Below are 25,634 nucleotides of genomic sequence, written 5' to 3'. Positions count from 1 at the left end.
GATGGTAACATATAGATCTGAGTAATAATGTTCAAGGAAAACATACTAAGATGCGTAAGGAAAAATTCAGTATGGATCCCTTTCCTCTGAAATAGCAATTGCAATTAAAAGTAACTAATGACAAAAATCAGAGGGGCCTTCAGATTACTATATGCATGGCTCTTTTGCAAATAGTATACATGTGACCTGAGTAACTGGCCACATTGAACAATAATCAGCAGGCTGCCTTTGAAGATGCATTAAATAATATAAAATTTATGTAATCATAGTAAATTAATATTGTTTTAAGATAGTCCATAAACGCTTTTAATATTAGCCTCTACCTTTTTTTTAAATTATGATTCCTAAAACCTCTGTAGAGAATTCTGTAGGGTGGAATGACTCCCCAGAATCTTGTATTCTTAATATAGCACCATTACCTAAAAAGGGATTAAGGATAATCATTTGGAAATTTGCACACTGATATATCCTTTGTTCTCCTAGAAGTAGTCTAGTGTAATGACTAAACACTGGGTTTCTAGAGTCAGAGACCTATGCTCACAATAATAGTGCCTACATTGTAGGGATGTCAGGATTAAATAAGTAAATAAATAGAATGTTAAATACTTAGCATAGTGCCTGGAGCAAAACATACCCTCAAAAAATATTTTCTATATATTGTATATTATTCAGACAAACTACATGGGGAGCTGACATGCAGGAAAAAAAAAATAAAGGTTAAATGTACCATAAAAATAGGCCACACTTGACTCATAGAGACAAGATAAACATCCACAAAATCATATTCATTTTTACAACACTATTTGAAATCTACTTTTGTTTACCTTCTAAGAATTGAGTTCAAAATGCCATATATCTCTACCAACATTTAATTACAGTGTTAAAGCACAAAGATAGCTTATAGTGTATATTTTGCCCCCTGATTTTTGTAGCTTGTACAGGAAAAAAGAAACCAACCCCCAGAACTGAATCCAAGAACACACAAAATTTTTTTTTCTATCATTTCAAAAGGCAGGGTAGCAGGATGGGATGTACCCAGCACAAGTTATCATCAACCCCAGCACCTCTGGGTGTTAGTGCATGCACATTTTCATATATCTGGTTGACTCTGTGGTTGGGCAGTGTCACACAGCCAGGCAGAAGTGCCCTTCTTGCTGGCTCTTTATTCCTATCTTTTCTGTCTAAACTTGTTCAAATACAGGGCACCTGGGTGGCTCAGTCGTTAAGCGTCTGCCTTCGGCTCAGGTCATGATCCCCGGGTCCTGGGATTGAGCCCCGCATTGGGCTCCCTGCTCGGCGGGAAGCCTGTTTCTCCCTCTCCCACTCCCCCTGCTTATGTTTCCTCTCTTGCTGTGTCTCTCTCTGTCAAATAAATAAATAAAATCTTTTAAACTTGTTCAAATACACAAAAATACTGGCGACTCGATAAAGTTCTATGAGACATGGATTATTTTTTAATTGCAATGATTGCGTTGGAGAGCTAAGGGAAATCACTAAAGAAGAAATGCCAATGAGCCAGATGCAATTTGTAAACAGGTTTCCTCTCTGTATAACTTCTTCAAGGCAAAATTATATCCTGTCAAATATACTGGAAATTTAGAATTTATTGGAGACATTTTTATAGCAGATTTCATTGATGAAAATTATAGCTTGTTTTTGCTGAATCAAAAACCTTCTTACCTCTGGTAAAATATGTATTACTATATTAGCAAATATATCTCTTGTAAATGTGTATATGCAACAATGTGTAAGCAGAAAGTAATTCATAAAATAATTAGGGTAATGATTTTAATCATCTTAATGAAACACAGTATTCACTGGAAATGCCTCTCTACATAGAATTCTATGTATCTTAAAAAAAAAAAACTACATCCAACTCAAGTCCTTTGTGAATGATGCAAGGCAAAAATCAATAAATGAAATAATCTCTTACCAGAATAAAATGATCCTAACATTTCCTTTCTTCCAGAAAGCTCTTGCAGATTTTCCCCAATCAGGATAGGGTTTGTCCTGAAGCATCATATCAGTGACCTGAAGCAACAAAAGGAACTTACTTAGACTTTCAGAAATCTTACATTTAGGTTTAAATATTTATATAATTTGCACTTTATCGAGAATAAAATATGTACGTATTAATGCTAGAATATATGCAGAGATAAAATTAAGAAGAATATACTTCTTTCAATTAAAAATTTTAGTAGTTCATTTGACTTTACACAATGAATGAGCTTATTTAGGGTTGTTCAACATGTCAACTACTGAGATTTTTTTTTTTAAAACATCAGTCAAGATTACCTTATATAAGAAGGCCTCTTTAAGGTACTATTAACCTCCTCATAGAAACAAAACATACATAATAAATAAAATACCATAGTTATTGGTGTTTATTGTCTAAATCAGAAACTCCAAAATCCAAATATTTCTTTCTCTGTCTAGATTTTTACCTAAATCACTAGTCAAAATATTACCTTCCCTTCTCTCCATTTTTTCTTTCTATGATGTGTGAGGTATGGGACTTGACCCAGTTTTATAGAATATTTATTTTAATAGCCTACATTCTCCCACCTCCATGTCATTTGCAGTTTTATGTCTTCTTCCAAAAATATTCTACCTCTCTTTCTCACGTGCACAGATTCTGCCCACCTTCTGCGGTCTAAGCAAAGTCACATCACCATCACACACTGTGACGTCTTTGCTATCCCCCTCAACCATGAGCTCTGGATCCATCCTTCTTAGGTGGCTCACTGCTTTCCACTTTCTATTTTACCTACTGGGTACATTTGTTCTCTCTCCACTAGGCTTTAAAATCCTTGAAGGTAAAGATTTGTCCCTATATCCCTTTCAGTGCCTAAGGTTCTTTTATATAAAAGACTTCAAAATATTTGCTTAAAGAAGAAATGACAAAATGGTTTTATATAAATCACTTAAATGATTGTTTTTAAAAATGCATAAACAAAATAAATTGCTCATTGGCCACATCCCGTATTAACAGTTTCAGAAAATGTCCAAAGTATCATAAATAGGTAACCTATTATAAAAGCATTTTTAAAAGTCTGATGGGATGGGGAATGAATTTCCTTCTTTCTTCTAATAAAGGAAAACGTATTTGTATATGTGTACACACACTCATACACAAACTCTTTCCTTTTTCCAGAAAATCTACCTTCTCTTCAAGAGAAGAAAATATTATTTCATTAATTGGCTTTGCATTTAATAATGTTCACATTCAAACAAACAAGGCCAATTCAAAATTAAGAAAATTTATACAGAATGAGATATATTGAATTGAGTAAGGAAGAATTTTCATCATCCATTAAAATATACTGCTCTCTTGCTCTTAAGGTGTTAATATCGCACTTAAGTATAACTTCCAACAATGGCCTGACTTGGAATGGGTGAGATTTAATCATTTATGATGAAAGATTTTTATTCAGTGGGGAGTCTTTCTGGATCAATGACCCCTTCAATCGTACTGGACTTTCTGTGGAAGGCACATCAATTCTCAAGCAAACCCATCCTGTTGTGTTACACTGCAGCCCAGAATTGTCTCTGGAAACATGCCAGGGCTTCACATGCTCATTCAAAATGCAAACTGAGCAGAGGTTAAAGAGCCCAGTCTCCAGGAAATACTCACTCTTAATTCTTCTTTATATTCTTTCCCAACATAATGTCTTAGACTAGAACTCCCAAGTTTCTCTTGGTTGATGAGAACCGAAGGAAGTTCATTGCTCTTCACTGAGTAACACTGCGGGTTTATACCAGCTCTAACATAGGGCTTACAATAATTTTGTGTGATGTGGCTTTGAATTTCAAATTCAACAAATGTCATAAATGGTTTTAATACAAACTCTCAGTTAATTTCTTGAAATTGTTAATTACATTGATAATTGTGAGTACAATTAACATTAAAAATTCAAAAGGGAAAAACATCGATTTCACTGATTTTTAGGAAGAAATTCATTTATGATTTTCTCATCTATTTTCTACTTCACAATTTAAAATTGCAAGTGTTTATTTTCTCACTCTAATGCCCATGCATTGTATCTCTGATCAAAGAAAATCCATATTTGTCAGAATTAACAAAGGGAAGATGATACAATAAAATTTAAGCATGAATCAAGTGAGTTACATTGTTACTAAAAAGTGAATAAAGGCAAAAGTAGAAAAATTTAAATTCCATATATTCTTGGGCATAAAAAGTGTTTTATATCACACCTTCCCTTGAGGAAGGAATTGTTATTCTTCCAAACAACAATTTAATCCACTACTCCTTTGTAACTTTCTTGAATAGCCACTCTTGTGTCAAATTTTATTTTTATGAAACCTCAAGGTTAAGTAAATAAATACTTAAATAAATATTTCATGTTTTACCAGCTTCCTAAAAGATTTAATTAATTCTGTTCAGCAATATTTACCCGGTTCCAGAAACAGTCTACATGGTAATAAATATTTCCAAGGAACAGAATGATTACGGGGTGGATTTTATTCAATTTTCAATGTTTTCCCCAGGGCACTTTCTGGGAAATACTTATTATATTTTCTAGAAGAAGGCAATCTGTTGCTGTATGACCAATTATTAAAGCAGCATGTTTTGTAGAAATGACATTCAAGGATATAGGATTTTCTCAGGAAAATGGCAAGATGAGGCAAAAAAAAAAAAAATGCACATTTTTTTTCCTGATGCCAGACAGCTGATCCTTTTCACCCCCAGCTCCAACTCTTTATTTTAAGTCATATCAACAGATCAATGTCAGGTCACTTGCAGCTAAATTGGCAGGAACAGAGACAGTCATTAAAGGGATGCATTCAATAAAGAAAAATCCAATTACCTTCCACATTAGAGAAATCAAATTCATTTCTGGTGTTGGTCAAGGACAGTCTTTGTGGGAAAAGATGCAGGAAAGGCAGGACTAAAGACCATGCACAAAGGTTGCTGTGTAGCATAAATACAATACGAAACTTGTTGATGCTTCTCCCACAGGGAGATTATTAGAATTCAAAATCGCAGGTCTTTCCTTCTAAGCTGGGAGAAATTTAACTCTTTGAGTGCCACAGTCCTTGCCTTTCCCTTTCCTCCCTAGGAGGTCTTTGCACAAAACTCTGAACTTCATTACAGCCTATCACATTATGCCTTGTCAGGTAGTCTTTCTCAGTAAAATATAAGCTATTCTAGGGCATGGGTATTGTGCAATCTGAGCAAGAACATGAATGTTGAGATTTAAAAGTCAGTAAGTGATTGTAAAAGCAATTTATCTCTACAAGAATCTAAGTGGAAACTTTGCTCTCCCGTGAGCTGAGCTGATGTGACATGGGGGCAAAAAAGGCAGCACAAAAGCAGCCGTGACAACAGTAATATCTTACATTTGTTGGAGAACTTCATGGATTACAAAGCTCCTGGAGATACTTTTTTAAACAATTGTCATAGCAACTTTATAAAGTGAGTCATTATTTTCCACCGTCCACCAATGGAGAAAGAGAAATCAGCAAGATGAAATAACCCATCAGGGTCACACACCTAATGGACTGTTCCAGGCACCAGCTCTGGAGTCAGGCTGCCTGGCTGACTTCCGAGTTTTGGCTTTTACTAATTTTCCATTTGGCACAAAATAATTAACCTCTCTGTACCTCAGTTTCTTATCCATCATGTATGGACACACAATAGATATGAGCAGGTGTTCTAAGAATAATTGGTGCTTTGTTATTCACTAGAAGTACCTAATCATTTCGCTTCATATGACTGTGTTAAATAATTGGATTTATAGTCAAGAGGGCCATCAGTCTCATCTCTTCCATAAAGAAAGGTTATCATATATTGAACTATTAGAAAATGATAAAGAAATAGCATAATGTTAAAATATGTCACAGCCTAAAATGGCTGTGAAAAGTCAAACCTACTGCCAAAGGTTGCAATAATCTGAGAAGGTTTCATAGAGGATGCATGTAACATAACTGAGCACTGATTTGCATCCTGTATCATTCTCCAGTTTTGCCCGTTTTATATTCTTAGCTTGATTATAAACTACTCACATACGGGTACTACATACTGTACTATAGTCTTATTTGATATAGTTTTATGTTAAGCATGTGAGGTTAATGAAAAATATTGATTTAATAGAGAGAAAAGGTCATAATATAAAAACAATGACTATGGCTACATGGTGCCACTCTTGAGATCGCTGTTATGTAGCAGACCATCATTTAAGAGAAATAAGCGCTATTCTCTTAATACACAAGCATACACATTAAGAATATTGATGAGCAAACACATACATATAATTTTGCATGTTATTTTGCAACTTCTTTCTATTTAACAATATATCTTGAACATCATCATATATCAGTACAGATACAGCTATTTAGTTTCCTCTTAAGTAAGGTTTCAAGTGTACAGAGCCAGAGTTAATCTCTGGAAAATTCTTCTAAATCCTTCAGGTCACATATGCAAGAAGCTTGACAGAAGTTTTCTTAAATTTTAAGACAACGCTGAAATTTTTCATAAAATTGCAAGTAAGTTTTAAAGATGAAAGAAAGCTTCCTAGACTATCATTAATAAAAAAATAAATTTTAATTTAAAATAAGTAAATCATTTTTTTTCTTCTCTCACCATACATTTACTATTTGCATTCCACTGAAATATAAAATGTTTCTATATTGTTCTAATTACCTTTATAATTAAACTTCACTTGATGTATGTATTACTTATTTAGATTTTTATTCACAAATGACCATTGACCAAATTATTTAATTTTTACTTCTTCTCCCTCTGCCTTCTTTCCCTCCTCACCTTATTATACTTACGTTATTGTACCCATTAACTTTTTGACTCTTTGAATATCTCATTTCCCTATTTTATTCATCATCTTTAAATGGTATCTTCTTCCCTCATCTATAAAAGATGAGGAAATCAGAATACTATACTTTCTCAGACTATACATCACTTCTGCATTGTTAGGGTCTGTGAATACTCCTATATTCTGGTTTATAATCGGAAACTAGGCATTTCTTTTAACCCTAGTCCTACAATTATACTGACTCAGTGATCTTTTCCAGTACTTCTGCTGGAGTTTTTCCACTGCTTCCAAAGCTTGTGCTTTGTTCTACAACATATTCTTCGGGAAGGGGTCATGAGAACAATGTAGGTTCCAACCAATTGTTTAATTTCTTATATTTGACTAATAATTAGGCTGAGTGTAAAATTACTGAATCACTATTTTTTAACCTAGAATTAAAGGCATGGCTTCACTTTAATACTGCTGAGGCATGCCATGAAGAAATCTGGGGAAAAAAAAAAGTAAAAACTGGATTTTTTTTTCCATCTTTACAGGTGAATTGGTTTTCCTTGCTTAGATGCCCAGTTTTCCTTTTTCTATCTTGAGTATAATTATTTTGCTGTTTATTGATTGTTGTCTGTCACCTTTCCAGGCACAATTGGCTCTTTCAGTCTAAAGATTCAAGTCTTTCTTTACTCTGTTAAGTCTTTTAAGAATCATTAACTATTATTTTTCCTTTCCATTATTTTAGTTCTATTCTTTAGAGAAACAATTCTGCAGATACTGGTTTTCTCTGTCTTCCCTTTCTAGCTTTTAATTTCACTCACTCAGTCATGTCCCCTACTGTGAATTTGGGTGTGTCAATTAATGTTTGCAGAAAGTCCAATTTGACCTTTATTTCTCTAATTTTCTTTCTTCTGCATTTCTTTCCTGAGCCTACCATCTCATTTCATCTTCTATTGTCTCACAGCATCTTCCCTGAAAGAGAAATCTCTGTATTATTGCTTTGAAAACTTATAAAGACAATGACTTCACTAATTTTTTTAATTCATTGGGGTTTTTTTTTACATCATAATTTTCCTCTGGTTCATAGTATCATTTTTCTGGTGAAGGGTTCTTCAGCTGCTACTGGACTTACTTGTTATTTTCTTCCTCTATTATTCTTAGAGACAAAATTCTCATGCTGTTTCCTCTGGAACTGATTGCCATGTGAATGACGTGAATTCTTTTTTGGACTAGCATTCTGCAAGAGGTTCATGTTGGGGGTAGGGGCAGGGTCCATCTCAGTCATCACTCCCCATCTCTATCGCTCCAGGCCTCTGCCTTGGAGAACTGTCCTTTGCCATCTTTGCCTGAGATCAGTAGTCACCGAATCTCCTCTTAGCATTGTCTTAAAACGTAGTTGACAGACCCTACATTTGGCAATCCTTAATCACAGATTGTTCTTCAGAGTTAAAGATATGATTTACTCTTATTTGAGATAAAGTTAGCATCTCTGTTTCTTGTACTCCATGTTGTTTTGGTTGGTTGCCAAAATCTTCCTACTTTAAAATGAAAATTCTATATTGCTATTTGAAGTGGTTATTAAATGACTTATTTATATGACACATAAATTTGGCAATTCTGAGGCCATATCATCAAAAATAATTACTACATCTGTGATATTGTCTCTTTTTTTAAATAGTACCTATCGGATGACCTAATAACATTTAAAATCAGTTTGTAATTAACCTTGTTTTAGATCATCTTTCCCAAATACAACTTTGTTAAAAATAAAATAACTAAACATAATATGAAATTTGCAGGAATTTGAACATAAGGCAGTTTCAGATTTTCTGAGAGAGGATTTGAAGAAAAGCTTTGCTTTACATTCATCATATGTCATAATATAAAATTTAATTAGGGTATCTGGCTACCCATATTTAGTATATAAGTGAGATGTGAAAGGTATTTAGCCAATGGAATGCTAAGCATTCTATACGGGTATTTAGTAGGTAGAATTTTCAGCTCTTAAAAATAATAGGCATAATCGTTTTCCAATTTGATGATGTCTCCTATCTCATGAAAATTATAGCAAAATATGCCATCAGCAACAGATGATTTTCATGCATTTCTATAATTACTTTTTAAATACTTGGATAAAGGTCCTTGTATAATTGTTATCATGACCAAGATATTTTTGTTTCTTTTTTAGTTCCTTGTCCACTTAAGAAAGTTAATTGAGGGGCACCTGGGTGGCTCAGTTGATTAAGCATCTGCTTTCTGCTCAGGTCATGATCCCAGGGTCCTGGGATCGAGCCCCATGCCGGGCTCCCTGCCGAGCGGGGAGTCTGCTTCTCCTCTGCTGCTGCCCCTGCTTGTGCTCTCTCTCTTGCTCTCTCCTTCAAATAAATAAATAAAATACTTTTTACAAAAGAAAAAGAAAAGAAAGTTAATTGAAACTATTAGTGACACAGTGCCCCTCACTGCATTATTCTTTCCCTCACTTTGTTGATGCCACTTTTATGTGAATTTCATTGAGACATATATAGGTACATGCCAGAAAAATTATTTAGATAGAATTATTAGCCAGTACTGGGCACTTACAAAGTACAAACAAGCAATTAACACCAAGTTTTCAATACTAACCAAACCCATATTCTGACACGTGCTTTGAAATTCCCTAGGGGGAGTTCATTCAGGGACAGGGTAGAAAATTACAAAGTTCTTTTAATTTGTAACAGCAGGATTTATGTTTGAAGACTTTTGCTTCCCCCCAAAATTATGGTTCAGAATATATTCATCTACCAATAGCAAAAGCCAACATCAAAATGAGTGCATCTTTACATACCCAGTCCAAGAAGAGAGACTGTTTATCATTATGAAGAATATGAGCACTGACAAGAGTTATGAGCCACTGGTCACAAACCAATGACACAAGAAAATGTCAACACTTAAACAGGGGAGGAGGAGAAGACAGTGATTAGGGCTCCAGTGTTTCTTCCAATTGCTCATTTTACTTCTTTGCTTCTAAGCAGATTAATAAAAAGTCCTTATCCACACTGCAGCTCTATATCCCAAATGCCTCCCAACATTATCATAACTGTAGTAAGTCTGACTTCATTCTCTTTTGGTTTTAGGGTTCTTTTCTTTTTTTCTTTTTAAATTTGTTTTCTTCTTAAATGAAGTATAGTTGACATATAATATTAGTTCCAGGTATACAATATAGTGATTTGACAAGCATATCATTACAAAATGTTCTCAACAAAAAGTGTAGTTACCATGTATCACCATGCAAAGTTATTACAATATTGACTATATTCCCTAAACTGTACTTTTCATTCCCATGACCTTTTTATAACTAAAAGTCTGTACTTATTAATCTCTTCACTTATTTTGCCTATCCCTCCCTCCTCTCTCCCCTCTGGCAGCCACTAGTTTGTTCTCTATTTATGAGGCTCCATTTTTTTTTAAATTTTTAACTGCTGACAACTTTTAAGCCTCACTGCCCTCTCTTCCGCTCTTCCCCCACACCTGAGGAAACTGGTAAGAAAATCCTGGTGCTCCTTCCTTTGCACCAGCAGGAAGTTCAAACCCTGTGCAGGAACCCTCACCCTGGTCCCACCCCATATCCACCATAAAAACCCCAAGCCAGTCTCTTTACCTGACCCTCTCAAGCATTTCTGGATCTCCCTGAGAGCCACCATGCTCTCCCCAGAACCTTCCCTATGTGAGGAATAAACCTTTTCATATCTTCTTGGTGCAAATGGGACACCTTCATTCTCAATATCTAAACAAATTTGGGATGGATGATCCATCCTATTTTTTCAGAATGGTCACACAGTAACAAACCCAACATATGGTCATAATAAGCAAACCTTCTTGTGATTTTTGTTACTCATATCTTATTTGGGATCCTACCTTTTTCTTATAGAATCTTGGCATCTTCTAATGCAAATATGTTCTATTGCCAAACAGCAGTGCAAAAGGTCTGCTGGGATTGAGGAATTGAGAGATTCCTAAGAGACTGTGTCAAGGAAACTTCCCTGTATTCCTGAAACTTAAGCTCCACGCATCAAAGGCCTGATATTATGTAAGGACAGAGGCTGATACTGTAAAAACTCTTCATATAGAATAGGAAAAATTAAAGATCCCATGTTTAGCAACTATACCCTGAACATAAAGTGAGATTCTATAAAAGCTAGAAGATCTAGCTAAAATAGCCCTGCTAATTCACTTACTCCGAGTATAAGCTCCATGATGGTAGGCACCTTATCCATTTTGTTCACACTCTGTCCCCATCATTTAGCATTATATCTAATACTGCAAGCTCTTGGTAAACATTTACTGAATGGGTGGATGACTAAAAGGATAAATGGATGAATGAATGAACAAAAGAGAATTAAGAGGAGCACAGAATACAGAACAGACCAGTGGGGAAGGTTAGGATAAATAGCACACTCCAAGTAGCTCCTTCCTCATTCTGCATTTAAAGCTTCTCTAGCAATTAGTGGTGATGATGATGCTAACAGATATGGTGGTGGTAGTGGTGACAGGATGAGGAGGAGGTGGAGGAGGAATACATGAATGGTAGAGTATTCCTGCTCCTCCAAACCCCACCCCTTCATTGCCTGGAAAGGTAGGAAGACACAGGACATGTGTAGTTAAGATTCTAAAAAGAGGCAGAGATGGTCTTTGTCAACTCCTGGAAGAATAAAGAAGTCAAATATGATTTCAAACAAGAGGGATATTAAGCCTAAGATGCATAGTTACTCATATTATCCATGTGTACAATATATCTGCTTTATTGTAAATGTATTTATAGATGAACCAAATAAGGACACATATGAATCACATATTTTAAAGAATAGAAAGTAGTACACTTCCATATGCCTTATTTTTGTGTTGAACAACTCTGGAGGAGGATGGTGTACGGCAGCCTCAGGAGTTGGACAGTGCCCAGGCTGTGAACCCTTATGCATCGGTAACTCTGCATCCCTTGGAGCATAGCATTATTTTCTTATCCTCCGTCCTAGGTCAGTCTAGGCAAAAACAAATCTAAATTGCATTTCTTTCCCACTAGGGAAAGTCCCTCTAGTACTCTAGAGGGCAATGCATGTAGTTTGTTCCCTTTTGTTAACCCCCAGCCCCCAACACACACTCCACCACATGTGCAGGCATGCATATACAATCAGTCTTACACAATAGCACTTACCACTGAGACAAAGAAAGACCCAAGGTCCAACCAGAAAGGATTATGCGTACTCACTGAGGAACATTAGCTTAGTAAAAATTAAGTAAATGGAAACCATGGAGGAACGTTTTCTAAATTACTTAGATATGCTTTGAATGAATTGCTACAAGAAGTATCTGAAAATCACTGGCAAACTTCTACTGGTGAACATTAAACCTGGAATGTATTCTACACCTTTTCAGAAGCACAACCAGGGTTTCATAAAGCATGAATATTAATGCACCTGCTTATTATCTCCAATGATAGCCTGCACTGCCTTTGTGATGTATTGCACCTTATTGCTGGATCCCTACTGATTTACAATGAGTCATGGACTGTTTTATTATTAAGTAAGGAAATTGGGCATGTCTCAGATACAGAAGCATTTAGAAAAAGATACCTGAATCACCTGAATACAGAAATATACACAATCAAAAAGTACCTTCCCAGGCAAGGTCTGCAGAGCTTCAAATAGTGTGTTAACAAATGCAAAATAACTACAACATACCCCAGTACAATTTGCTTTCCACCACATTAAATTATAATTTAGAATAAATAGAAAGAATGAGATTACTGATTTTGCTGAGCAAAAAGCCAGCAGAAAAATATTTACACCATCTTCTGACATGGTATTCTTTATGGGTGCCCAAATTACCAAATGACAGTAGCCCAGTATTACACTGCTGAACATTTGTTTTTGGCATCTGGCTTGAAAGAATGAATAGTCTTCAGCATGCGTACCTTCTCTGTCTTCTTAACATAAATAAGTGATTGGTACTAGAGAAATCAATCATAAAAATGTACCATAATATGAAGGCTTTGTGACAGTATGTATGAATGGAGAACCAATAGGGAGGTATATAAAGGATGTCTTTAGAAAAGTGATTAAAAGAACGATTATCCACCAAGGAGCCCTTGGAACACAGAAAGAGCAAATGTCTCCTCAAAAGGAAACTCAATCTCATTTTAAGGATCCCAACATTCCAGTTCTCTGAATGAAATGCCTACTACATGCTTGTCTTAATGACAGTCAAAAGAGTTGGCTCAGTCTCCCAGACTCCGCATCACTATGTAGCCCACCATACTGCTTGTATAATACCATTTCTCAAAATGTTTCAGACAACTCTATAGGGTAACAAAGACAAAGTTATATAGGCCAGTGGAATGAAAAGAAGTTCAGCTGGGCTGCCATTCCTACTTGTTAGTAAGTCCAAGAAAAGGCTGAGAGTCATCCATCTGACATAACCAACTGTGTTCCGTTTTCAGAATTTGAGCGATTATAAAGTAAGGCAACCACCAAGTAACATGGCTTTTAAGTTTAAGCAAGTGTTACTCTATGTTATACTGTTGCCTGAAGACATATAATTATAATGTTATGCACTGAATATTTGGGTGACATAATAACAAGCTTAGAAATTTGAAAGCAATAACCTGAATGTGTATCTTTGCAATAAGAAATCCTACGTATCAGCAGTGTCTAAAAATAAAACTTCATGGGGCACCTGGGTGGCTCAGTCATTAAGCATCTGCCTTAGGCTTAGGTCATGATCCCAGTGTCCTGGGATTGAGCCCCGAACTGGGCTCCCTGCTCCGCAGGAAGCCTGCTTCTCCCTCTCCCACTCCCCCTGCTTGTGTTCCCGCTCTCGCTGTGTCTCTCTCTGTCAAATAAATAAGTGAAATCTTTAAAAAAAATAAAAAACAAAAATAAAGCTTCATATTTTCATCTCAAATACAAATAAAATATTGATTTTAGGGCATACATGTGCTTTAAAAATTAAACCTAGTGCATTTTAATCAAACTTTTCTGTTGTTTGTTAATATATCAGATGTAGCTACATATTCACTAAAATTATTTAAGATGTTATATATATATGTCAAATAGTACATAATGTATATGTAAGGAATAAAGAAAAATAAATTGTAGAGCAGGTTCCCAATACCTACCTTGGAAAAAAAGCAGAACAAAGCAAAGGCTTTTAAGCCCTCTGTTACTTGTCTGCAGTCAAATTACCCCATCAATCCCTACGAGTGGTAACCACAATTCTAAATCTTGTATTTAGAATTCCCATTCCCTTGTTTTTCTTTTGGTTACATCTGGATGTAACCATAAGTACAATAAAATGTTGATTAGCTATATATATATATATATATATATACGCACATTATATATATATATATATACATATATAAATCGGCAAAAAGAAGTCAAACTCTCACTCTTTGCAGATGTTATGATAATTTATGTGGAAAACCCAAAAGACTCCACCCCAAAACTGCTAGAACTCAGTAAAGTGGCAGGATATAAAATCAATGCACAGAAATCAGTGGCATTCCTATACACCAACAACAAGACAGAAGAGAAATTAAGGAGTCGATCCCAATTACAATTGCACCCAAAACCATACAATACCTAGGAATAAATCTAACCAAAGAGGCAAAGGATCTGTACTCAGAAAACTATAAAATACTCATGAAAGAAATTGAGGAAGACACAAAGAAATGGAAAAAGGTTCCAATGCTCATGGATTGGAAGAACAAATATGGTGAAGATGTCAATGCTACCTAGAGCAATCTACACATTTAATGCAATCCCTATCAAAATACCATCAACTTTTTTCAAGGAAATGGAACAAATAATCCTAAAATTTGTATGGAACCAGAAAAGACTCTGAATAGCCAGAGGAATGTTGAAAAAGAAAAGCAAAGCTGGCGGGTGGCATCACAATTCCGGACTTCCAGCTCTATTACAAAGCTGTCATCATCAAGACAGGATGGTACTGGCACAAAAACAGACATATAGATCAATGGAACAGAATCGAGAGCCCAGAAATGGACCCTCAACTCTATGGTCAACTCATCTTTGACAAAGCAGGAAAGAATGTCCAGTGGAAAAAAGACAGTCTCTTCAACAAATGGAGTTGGGAAAATTGGACAGCCACATGCAAAAGAATGAAACTGGACCATTTCCTTACACCACACACAAAAATAGAGTCAAAACGGTTGAAAGACCTAAATGTGAGATAGGGGTCCATCAAAATCCTAAAGGAGAACACAGGCAGCAACCTCTTCGACCTCAGCCACAGCAACTTCTTCCTAGAAACATCGCCAAAGGCAAGGCAAGCAAGGGCAAAAATGAACTATTGGGACTTCATCAAGATAAAAAGCTTTTGCACAGCAAAAAGAAACAGTCCACAAAACCAAAAGACAACTGACAGAATGGGAAAAGATATTTGCAAACGACATATCAGATAAAGGGCTAGTATCCAAACTCTATAAAGAACTTATCAAACTCAACACCCAAAGAACAAATGATCGAATCAAGAAATGGGCAGAAGACATTGAACAGACATTTTTTCCAAAGAAGACATCCAAATGGCCAACAGACACATGAAAAAGAGCTCAACATCGCTCGGCATCAGGGAGATCCAAATCAAAACCTCAATGAGATACCACCTCATGCCAGTCAGAATGGCGAAAATTAACAAGTCAGGAAACGACAGATGTTGGCGAGGATGCGGAGTAAGGGGAACCTTCCTACACTGTTGGTGGGAATGCAAGCTGGTGCAGCCACTCTGGAAAACAGTGTGGAGGTTCCTCAAAAAGTTGAAAATAGAGCTACCATACGATCCAGCAATTGCACTACTGGGTATTTACCCCAAAGATACAAATGTAGTGATGCGAAGGGGTGCATGCACCCCAAATTTATAGCAGCAATGTTCACAACAGCCAAACTGTAGAAAGAGCCAAGATGTCCATCGACAGATGAATGGATAAAGAAGATGTGATATATGTGTATGTATATATATACATACACACACACACAATGGAATATTATGCAGCCATAAAAAGGAATGAAATCTTGCCATATGCAATGATGTGAATGCAACTGGAGGGTATTATGCTGAGCCAAATAAGTCAATCAGAGAAAGACATGTATCATATGATCTCACTGATATGAGGAATTCTTAATCTCAGGAAACAAACTGAGGGTTGCTGGAGTGGTGGCGGATGGGAGGGATGGGGTGGCTGGGTGATAGACACTGGGGAGGGTATGTGCTATGGTGAGTGCTGTGAATTGTGTAAGACTGTTGAATCACAGACCTGTACCTCTGAAACAAATAATATATTATATGTTAAAAAAAAAAGAAGATAGTAGGAAGGGAAAAATGAAAGGGGGGAATTCAGAGGGGGAGACGAACCATGAGAGACTATGGACTCTGAGAAATAAACTGAGGGTTCTAGAGGGGAGGGGGGTGGGGGGATGGGTTAGCCTGGTGATGGGTATCAAAGAGGGCATGTACTGCATGGAGCATTGGGTGTTACACGCAAACAATGAATCATGGAACACTACATCAAGAACTAATGATGTAATGTATGGTGATTAACATAACAATAAAAAAATAAAAAAAAACTAATGATGTAATGTATGGTGATTAACATAATATAATAAAAAAATAAAAAAATAAAAGTAACGGAAGAAATCAGACAGATTTGAAGCTTGAAGGAGATTTATTGCAAAGGGTGGTCTTCTCTTCTGGGGGGACCTGGGAGTGGCGAGGGCAAGGGAATAGGGACCTCCACCTTTCAAACCAAAGGAACTGAATTCTGCCAAAAAGCTGAATGAGCCTGGAAGTGTGTTCTTCCCCAAACCCTACACATAAGAGCCAATATGGCCAATACTTTGATTTCAGACTTAAGAGGTCTTAAGCAGAGAACCCAGTGTAGCCCACAGTGATTTCTGACTTCAGTGGGTCTTGTTTTAAGCTAAGTTTGTGGTAACTTGTTACACAGCAATAGAAAACTAATGCAAAGCATAGAGCCGGAATTGCTTTAAAGCTATTAACCTCTCCATCTTTGTCCTTTGACAGAAAGGTTACAGTTATTGTGCTTGCCAAAATAATCTATTTCTTCTATCACTTCATTTTATATTTTCTGTTGCTGAAACCTTTCTTTTTTCTTTCAATTTTGATTGACTTTTTATTTGAATTTCATTCCTCTCTTCTCTATTGTTTTGGATACTAAAGTCCTCATTTTTAGTCCCTAGGAATTTTTTTCTGCATATATAAATTAGTAAAATCTACTAATTTAATACCACCACTCTACTCCCAAACAATTCAAAGAACTCAGAGTGATTGAACTCTGTCTGATCAACCCTTCCCAACTTATATGCACATTTTCCCAGAATTTTAGTTCCATCTGGCTTTTATTAACACTTGCTTATTTTTAACAAAGAAATCATATAGTTAATTTTTACTTATATTTAATAACATATGAAACTTTTTTTTTTTTTTCACAAATCCCTCCTTAAATCTGATTGCCTTTTTAGGACCACTTTTTTTTTTTTTTTTTTTGGTAATGTTGCCATGAGAAATTTCTTCAGTGAGGGTCTGTTAAGGATAGTTTCTTTTACTTTTCAGAAAATTGCTACTTGGCTCTTATCATTGCAAAAGAGTTTTTATGGGGTATACTCTTACAAGATAATTTTCTTTTAGAGCATGGAAGATATTCTCCCGGCCTCCATTGTTACTAGTTAGAAATGAACTGTCATCTCTTGTTTTGTTCTCGTTACCTTTAAATTTATCTTTCCTTTGATAATATGTAGTTTCACCTCATTTGTCTAGGTATGATTTTTTTTTCCTGTTCTGAATTTATTGTGATTTTGGAAGATGAAGACTGATGCATTTCAACAGTGAGCGAAAATTCTAAGTCTTTTTTTTTTTTCCTTCAAATATTGCTTCTCTCCTATCCTATTTTCACCTTCTGGAACTTTGATGAGATGAACAGTAGAACCTCTCATTTCATGTCTCTTACCTTCTTTTAGTTATTTTCTATTTCCTTGTACATCACTCTAGAAAAACATATTTCTGGTGTATTTTAGACTTTACTAATTCTCTTTAATATTCTCTTCAACCCAACAGCTAAACTCTTCATTTTAATCATTAGTTTTATTTCTGAAAGTTTCTTGGGGGATCATTTTCAAATGACCCAATCTTTCATTCCTTACTTACATTTTCAATTCCCTCTTTATTTATCTGAATATATTATTTGAAAATATTTTATCTTCTATATAGATAATTCTAAAAACTGAAATCTGTGTAGTAGTCTAATTCTGCCAGTTATATTTACTGCTGTTACTCATGATACTTGTTTCTTGTATGTTTTGTAATTTTTTGTTATGCAATTATGTTTACTGGCATTTGATTTGTGTAGATGTTTTAAGGATTGATTTGTTAATGTGCTTCTCCAGAGAGAATTTATGCTTCTGTGAAGGGTCTAAAGAAACGTCTCACCTGGGATCACTTTAAAATAAATTCTTAATGTGGGGTTTTAAAAAACCTGCAGGTAGTGAGCATTTGGGCCATCCATCCACTTGAGACACACGTTATGGTTAAAATTCTTGGGGGTGGGGGGACTTCATTTCCTCCTCTCTCCAGAACCTATGACAAAACAACGAAGTTTCTAAGATGCTTCCTTATTTGGGGCAATTTTTTTTTTTCCAGTCAACAGTCTCACTGAGAATGTAGCTTTTCAGGGTTCCTGGCTTTATGTTTACTATTTATGATTTGACCACATATCTTATCTGGGCCCTCAGTTTTGTCTCCTTTCTCTCACACAAGAATAAAGCAAGAGTTTTCAGTGACTAATGACTGGCAGATGCCCTGGAGCCTATCAATCAATGCCCCACTCCTTACTATGGGTTTGAGTCATTCAATTTTTGATCTCAGGATATTCTTTACTTCCCTAAAAAGATCATGGTTTTGAAAAGATTGTTGTTTTTATTATGTTTGTTTGATTTTTTTTTTAATTGTATAGCCAAGGTATTTTGTACTGGGAGGTGGTATGCTGGTTACTGTTGCTTTGTCCCAGTTTATAATATTCCCAGTAACAGATCAATGTTTCCACACCCTTTCTACAACCCCCACTCTAGCATTGGAGAGAACACAATGCATTAACAAAGAATTCAAGTTTTCATCATTGTTCCTAGGAAGGCATGATTAATGTCTAGAAGTAATTAATTCTAGAAAGAATAAAGATACTTGATACTTTTCAAAGGTGTACAGCCAACTAAACCCCATAGATTCTCTGGTGTGTTTTTAAATCTGCACGTATAGAAGCTGGTTGCACTTGAGAAATGCCTCCCCTCCCCATGCATACCTCATTTCTACTTTTAATTAACCAGAAGCAGAGAAAGGATAATCAATTTTTCATGTCGTATCTTTGGGAGCTTAACATATATTTATTAACAACCAATTGACATGCGTTTTCTCCACAATCTAGGCATTACCATGTTCCTGGTTTTATAGAACAGGAACATGCAGCTTGGAGAGCCTTGATCACTGGTCTGAGGTCACCTTATGGTAGAGCCAGGATACAGACTAAATGCAGGCTTGCTCAAATCCAAAGTCCACACTCTTGGCCAATGTACTGTGTGTCTACTTCATTAATATGCACAACGTTTTACTCCAACTTGTAATTCATAATCTATTTTCAGAATTTTTTGTGAAAACATATTTCATTTACTCAATGCATTCAACCAATACTTCACTACATTGAATATATAATAATTTTCAAAGCACTCTTAGAAACATCAGTTCCTGTATACCCGTAGTCATTCTGTGTTGGACAAGGTTGACAATCTTCATTTAACAAACGGTGAAGGAAGCAGACACAGAGAAGTTTCATGTCTTGTACAGAGCAATGTAGTACTGTGGCCAAACTAGGTCACTGTATTCTATTTTTTTTAAAGATTTATTTATTTATCTTAGAGAGGGGGTGGTGGTGGTGGGGAGGAGCAGAGGGAAAAGGAGAAAGAAACTTAAGCAGACTCAGTGCTGAGCCTGGATCCTGACATGGGTGTGATCTCAAGACCCTGAGATCATGATCTGAGCCCAAACCAAGAGTCAGATGCTTAACCAGCTGCGTCAGGTGCCCCAGGTCATTGTATTCTTAATCCTCTTCCTCAATTACACTTGCACTTGGAAAATGACAATTCCCTTATAAAAAGACTGGAAACACTGGGCATCTAATATGTCCTGAAAGACTACGCAGTCAGAGCAGTAAGCCGGAGGCCAAGCTTTGGGTGCAGGGGAACTTGGGTGCCATTTGTGGTCCCCTGGCTCTGCTACTAAAGCCTCCATAGCTGGAGAGAAAATGAAGTTGACATGTGATCATCCTGCACCCTTCTCTCCCAATCTTCTCCCTTTACTGGTCTACTCCTCTAAGACTGAGTATTTGCTATTTGAGCAATGTTTATAAAAATGGGGTGATTGCTGTGTTCAATCTGGAAAATTAGGAAGAAACACTTTAGAATCACAACTCAGTATCAATCTTACCTTATACATTTATCTTTATGCTTAAAGCTGACTCTAATTATAAATCCATAAATAAAATGTGCATTCCTTGACTTTCATGTTTGGTCATGGATTTCAAAGTTGTTTATATAGTTTATATGTATTTATTAAATATTTTCCGTTTTAAAGTTTTAACCATGACACACTGATATATTCCTTTACTTGTAGAAAAAAATTAAGTTGCTAGTTTAACTCAATTGAAAACAATGTTCAATTTACTAAATACTGAGAATTTACTCTGTGGCCTTCCATTAGGCTCTGTTCATTGACTTGCCTCAGGTTGTTCACCTTATATTTGGGATGGTAAGTCCTGCGTTCCCCACAAGATTGTTGTGGGACTTCTGATGGTTAATTTTATGTGTCAACTTGGCTGGGCTAAGGGATATCCAGACAGCTGGGCATTATTTATAAGTCTGTAGGGTGTTTTCAAAAGAGATTATCATTAGAATTGGTAGACTGAATTAAAATTTCCCTTGGATGGTTGGGCATCATCCAATCTGTTGGAGGCCCCAAATAGAATAAAAAGGCAGAGGAAGGGCAGATTTGCTTTTTTTGCTTAATCTGGAATCTCTTGTCCTTGACATTGGTGTTTCTGGTTCTCAGGTATTTGGACATTGACCACTCCCACTCCATTCTCAGGCTTTTGGACTTAGCTTGACACCCTCTCTAATTCTTAGACCTTCAGATATGGACTGAATTATACCACCACCTTTCCTGGCTCTCTGGTTTTCTCAGCTTCCATAATAGTGCAAGCCAATTCCCATTAATAAATCTCCTCTTATTTATCTTTATATATCTATACATCCTATTGGTTCTGTTTCTCTGATGTATCCCAACACAGACCTGGGGGAGATACTATTTTAAATGATTCAAGATGTAAGGTTATTACTGTATAAAATGAGCATATCGAGATCCTGCCCTCAAGAAGTATAGAAACAGGCAGTAGGATGTACTCAAATCAATTTGATGCAGAACAGAACAAAAAGGTCAATTGAAGCTATTACTACAAGTCTACCATCTCTTATCCAAAATTTACTGGAGCCAGATGTAGGATTTAGAATTCTTCAGATTCTAGGAGGGGAATATAATAGTACATACACAGTTTATCAGGTAACACCTCCATAATAAAATATATCCATGTTTCTGTAACAAATAAATCACTTGTCACACTTGTTGGGATAAATAAAGAGCAGAAATAACCTCGTGTCAGTTCAGATAGGGTTTTGCCAAAAACTGAATAAGGGCAGGGCAGGTTTTGCCACAAAATGGATTATAAAATCTTCTGCTGCTTTTCTTTTCTTTCTTTCTTTCTTTCTTTTTTTTTTTTTTTTTTTGGTCTTTCAAAGCTTTTGAGATTTTAGAATTGTGGCTAAAGAGTTATAAATCTCAGGAGTGTTTAATTGAAACAATTACTTCTCATCTGTTTCCTGCTCCATCTATTCCTTTCTTTAGTAATTAGAAGCTAGCAACAGGCATCAGAAGCACCTGAGTAACACTCCTCTCACACATGATGAGCCTCACCCCAGGGCACTGGGATCCCATTTGTTTAAAGGGGAGCCCAGGACTTGGTATTTTTTCCAAAGTCCTACAAATGATTTACTACATGCCCTTCACTGAGAATCATGATTTGAAGAGCCAATATTTTTGCTTGATATTCATGTGGCTTATTAGCATCAGAAAATCAACAAGAACATTTCATGTAAAATTAACCACTCCCCAAATCCAAAGTTGCTTTTTCAAAATCTTAGAGTTTTCAATGCTACATTTTTGAAGTGTTAGGTCATCATAAAAGTGAGAAGCCCATTTTATTAAATTTTTTATTTTGACTGGCCATTTTTGTTATTATTACTTTCCCTAGATGGACACTTCTATAAGTTCACACTGTGTGCACAGCTGATGTGGACCAGCCCTCAGTCTACAGCTGGTCCTCTTTGTCATCTCTCACTTAATTGAGCGATTTAATCAGCTTTTGGTATAGGCCTGTGAATCTTCTGTCAAAAAATCATGCTCGGTTGCTATTCTCTTAAAACAGGCAACTCCATAATTTCACACATTTGGAGCCAACTCATCTAGGACATAGTTTCTAAGAATTCAGAAGGAATAATTTAAACTCTGGATTTTTATTTATAAAATAAATCTAATTTTTCTTTTTTTTTAAGATTTTATTTATTTATTTGAGAGAAAGAATGAGAGAGAGAAAGCACATGAGTGGGGGGAGGGTCAGAGGGAGAAGAAGACTCCCTGCTCGGCAGGGAGCCCGATGCGGGACTCGATCCCGGGACTCCAGGATCATGACCTGAGCCGAAGGCAGTGGCTTAACCAACTGAGCCACCCAGGCGCCCTAAATCTAATTTTTCTAAAATCACTTCTCTATCCCCTCATAGTGATGCAGACTAGTTTTGACAGCACTTCTAAGTTCTTTCCTAAGTGTTGAAGAATAGCAGTATATCACCTCTTTGCCTGTTTTAGGTTTCTGAATCTTTTTTCCTTTCCCTTTGCACAAAAGACCTTTAAGCATTGCACGTTACTGAGAATTTTGTTGGTCTGGAAGAACAGCAAAGCGGTGTTTTGTTTTGTTTTGTTCTTTCCTTTCAGGTATCCCATGCCGTCACATCCTTTTGTACATTACAAACAGGTTAATAAAATTCATGCTCATGTAACATGAGCCTGAGATAAATACTTTTATTTCCCAGACTCTATTATTATACACAAGCAAGTCTAACATTCTCTTAGCATCTCTATCCCATCAAAGCCATTCTCACAAATCTTCATTTTTTTTCACAGTGATAACTAATCCTTTCATACTGTACAGAGAAATACCATTTTCTGCAATAACATTTGATTGAAAGATTCCCAGCAAATAGATACCTCCTTAAAGAGGGCACATTCTGCGTGGAGCCCTGGGTGTTATGCACAAACAATGAATCATGGAAAACTACATCAAGAACTAATGATGTAATGTATGGTGATTAACATAACAATAAAAAAATTAAAAAAAAATAATAAAGTAAGTCCTTTCCTAATCATGGCAATGAAGTGGACATGGGAGTTTTTCACTCATGTTGTCAGTAAACATCTATTAAGAATGATCGAGGGCACCTGAGTGGCTCAGTCATTAAGCGTCTGCTTTCGACTCAGGTCATGATCCCAGCGTCCTGGGATCGAGCCCCACATCGGGCTCCCTGTTCCGCGGGAAGCCTGCTTCTCCCTCTGCCACTCCCCCTGCTTGTGTTCCCTCTCTTGCTGTGTCTCTCTCTGTCAAATAAATAAATAAAATCTTTAAAAAAATAATGATCGACATGCTGGGGCGCCTGGGTGGCTCAGTTGGTTGAGCGACTGCCTCCGCTCAGGTCATAATCCTGGAGTCCCCAGATCGAGTCCCACATCGGGCTCCCTGCTCAGCAGGGAGTCTGCTTCTCCCTCTGACACTCCTCCCTTTCATGCTCTCTGTCTCTCATTCTCTCTCTCTCAAATAAATAAATAAAATCTTAAAAAAAATAAAAAATGATCGATGTGCTAAAGATTCTTGGGCTACATCAATGAAAACAAATAAAAATTATGATATCTACATGCTAGTGGAAGAAGCAAAATCTAAATAGTAAACATAATAAATAAGTTACATAGTATATTATAAGATAATAAATGGCATGGAAAAAAGAGAAAAAATGAGCATGGTAAGACAGATGGGACTGCCAGGGGGAGGTGGTAGCAAAACACAGGGATGGCTGCAATTGTACCTGGGGTGTTAACGACAGGCTTCATTGAGAAGGTGACATTTGAGCAAAATGGACAGCAGGTGGGAGATGCTATGGACAGAACAGAGAGCAGCAGGAGGAAGAAGGCTTGTCACTAAAATCTACTGGTCCCCTCTATTTAACCACTGACCTCTGAAGACAAGAGTCAAGAGGTAATTGGTCAAGCCTGATGAGGAGTTCCTTAGCCTTCTGGTCCCCAGAAATGGCACAGTTAGAGCTGAGTTGCTCTAGAAACCGCTGTCATCTGCCAATACTCTCAAATTCTCTTTACCTAGTTAAGGGGCCTTTGAATCCATTAAGCAGTAAGATGCAGTAAGACTGAAATGGTACAAAAAACAATAAGGAAAAATGAATCAGGATTAGCAGCAAAGCATAAGCAGAAAAGCAAAGCCAAAGTCATTTACTGGATGTTCAAATGGAAGATGATCAAAGTCATTGAAAGAGGAAACAGAACTGCAGGCCTATAAGAGAAACCCAAATCAGGAATAAGTAAAATCCAACAGGGAGATGTAAGGAGCTCACATTGGTCAGTTAATTTAATGTAAATCTTAAAGCCTGGCTAGATGCCTTCCTTCCTCATAAGGTTTCCTGAACTATTTTACTGGATTTTATAGCCCCCTTTTTGAATATGTCCTGGAGGAGGTTCTATGTACATCTTCTCCCCCCAGATACCAGGCTGGATTCTTTCACTTCATCTCTTAAGTCATTCTCAGATCCACCTAAAAAAAGGATTTAATTTCATCAGTTGCCTCTTGAAATAGAAAGCTAGCTATATTGATTCTTCCCTAGACCTTGTGGATAGACAGATCAATGCTAAGTAAATCATTGGTTAGAGCTCCATATGAGTCAGTTAGGATCTTACACAGGGTATCTCTGTTCAATACTTGTATATTATACCCCTTACATGAAGCAACTGTCTCAGAAAACAAATACCAGTGGTCAAATGGGGTTATTTAAAGGCAGCAGATGATTGATCCCCAAATATTAGTACACAGTACTTTGCTTGAGAAGCTGCCCACTTCTCTGCTTGATTCTGTTCTAACTCCGGACCCAGCACAAATACAATATGTCCACTCCCCCCTGTTAGACCACAAGTTCCTCCAGGTTACAGGTCCCATTGTATTCAATCTGAATTCTACCTCCCAGACACTTTCTTTGGCCTATAGTATTAATTCAAAAAAACATTACTAAATGCCAAGCATTAAAAATGTATTGTCGTTGCCTCCAAAGACTTTCAAATATTTTATAAATGATTAAATGAACAAATGAATATTAAGCTAACAGCATTCATTATAAAGGGCATAATATAAAAACTACACAGTCAAAATTAGTCTTATAGAATATAACAAAATAGTATGCTTTTTAAAAAATAGAAAACTAAGAATTCTGCTTTGACAAACATAGATCAGAAGTACAGAAGAAAATATTAAAGATTGTGATGACCTTGGTTTTTTCCCTATTTACCTCTGTGCATCTGGAATAGACTGATATAGGGGAAATAAATACGCAAATATAAAATTCTGGATACAATGAAAAAGCACATATA

At 36.3% G+C, this 25,634-nt stretch overlaps 1 protein-coding gene across 3 annotated transcripts in view; it reads right to left on the bottom strand.

Moving 5' to 3' along the window:
• Positions 1–25,634, bottom strand: part of TMEM117 (transmembrane protein 117) — a 452,362-nt gene that overhangs the window by 150,714 nt on the left and 276,014 nt on the right. For all 3 annotated transcript variants that reach the window (XM_088025581.1, XM_028123175.2, XM_028123176.2), the window contains one exon: positions 1,934–2,031. In XM_088025581.1, coding sequence (XP_087881707.1) covers positions 1,934–2,031 — 98 coding nt within the window. The remainder of the gene's footprint in view (positions 1–1,933; positions 2,032–25,634) is intronic.

Source organism: Eumetopias jubatus, unplaced genomic scaffold (genome assembly GCF_037043125.1).
Source record: "Eumetopias jubatus isolate StellerSeaLion01/CBP00866 unplaced genomic scaffold, mEumJub1_p1.0 scaffold_8, whole genome shotgun sequence".
NCBI lineage: Eukaryota > Metazoa > Chordata > Mammalia > Carnivora > Otariidae > Eumetopias > Eumetopias jubatus.
Note: the sequence above shows the minus strand (reverse complement) of the source record. Positions and strands in the feature narration are given on the sequence as shown.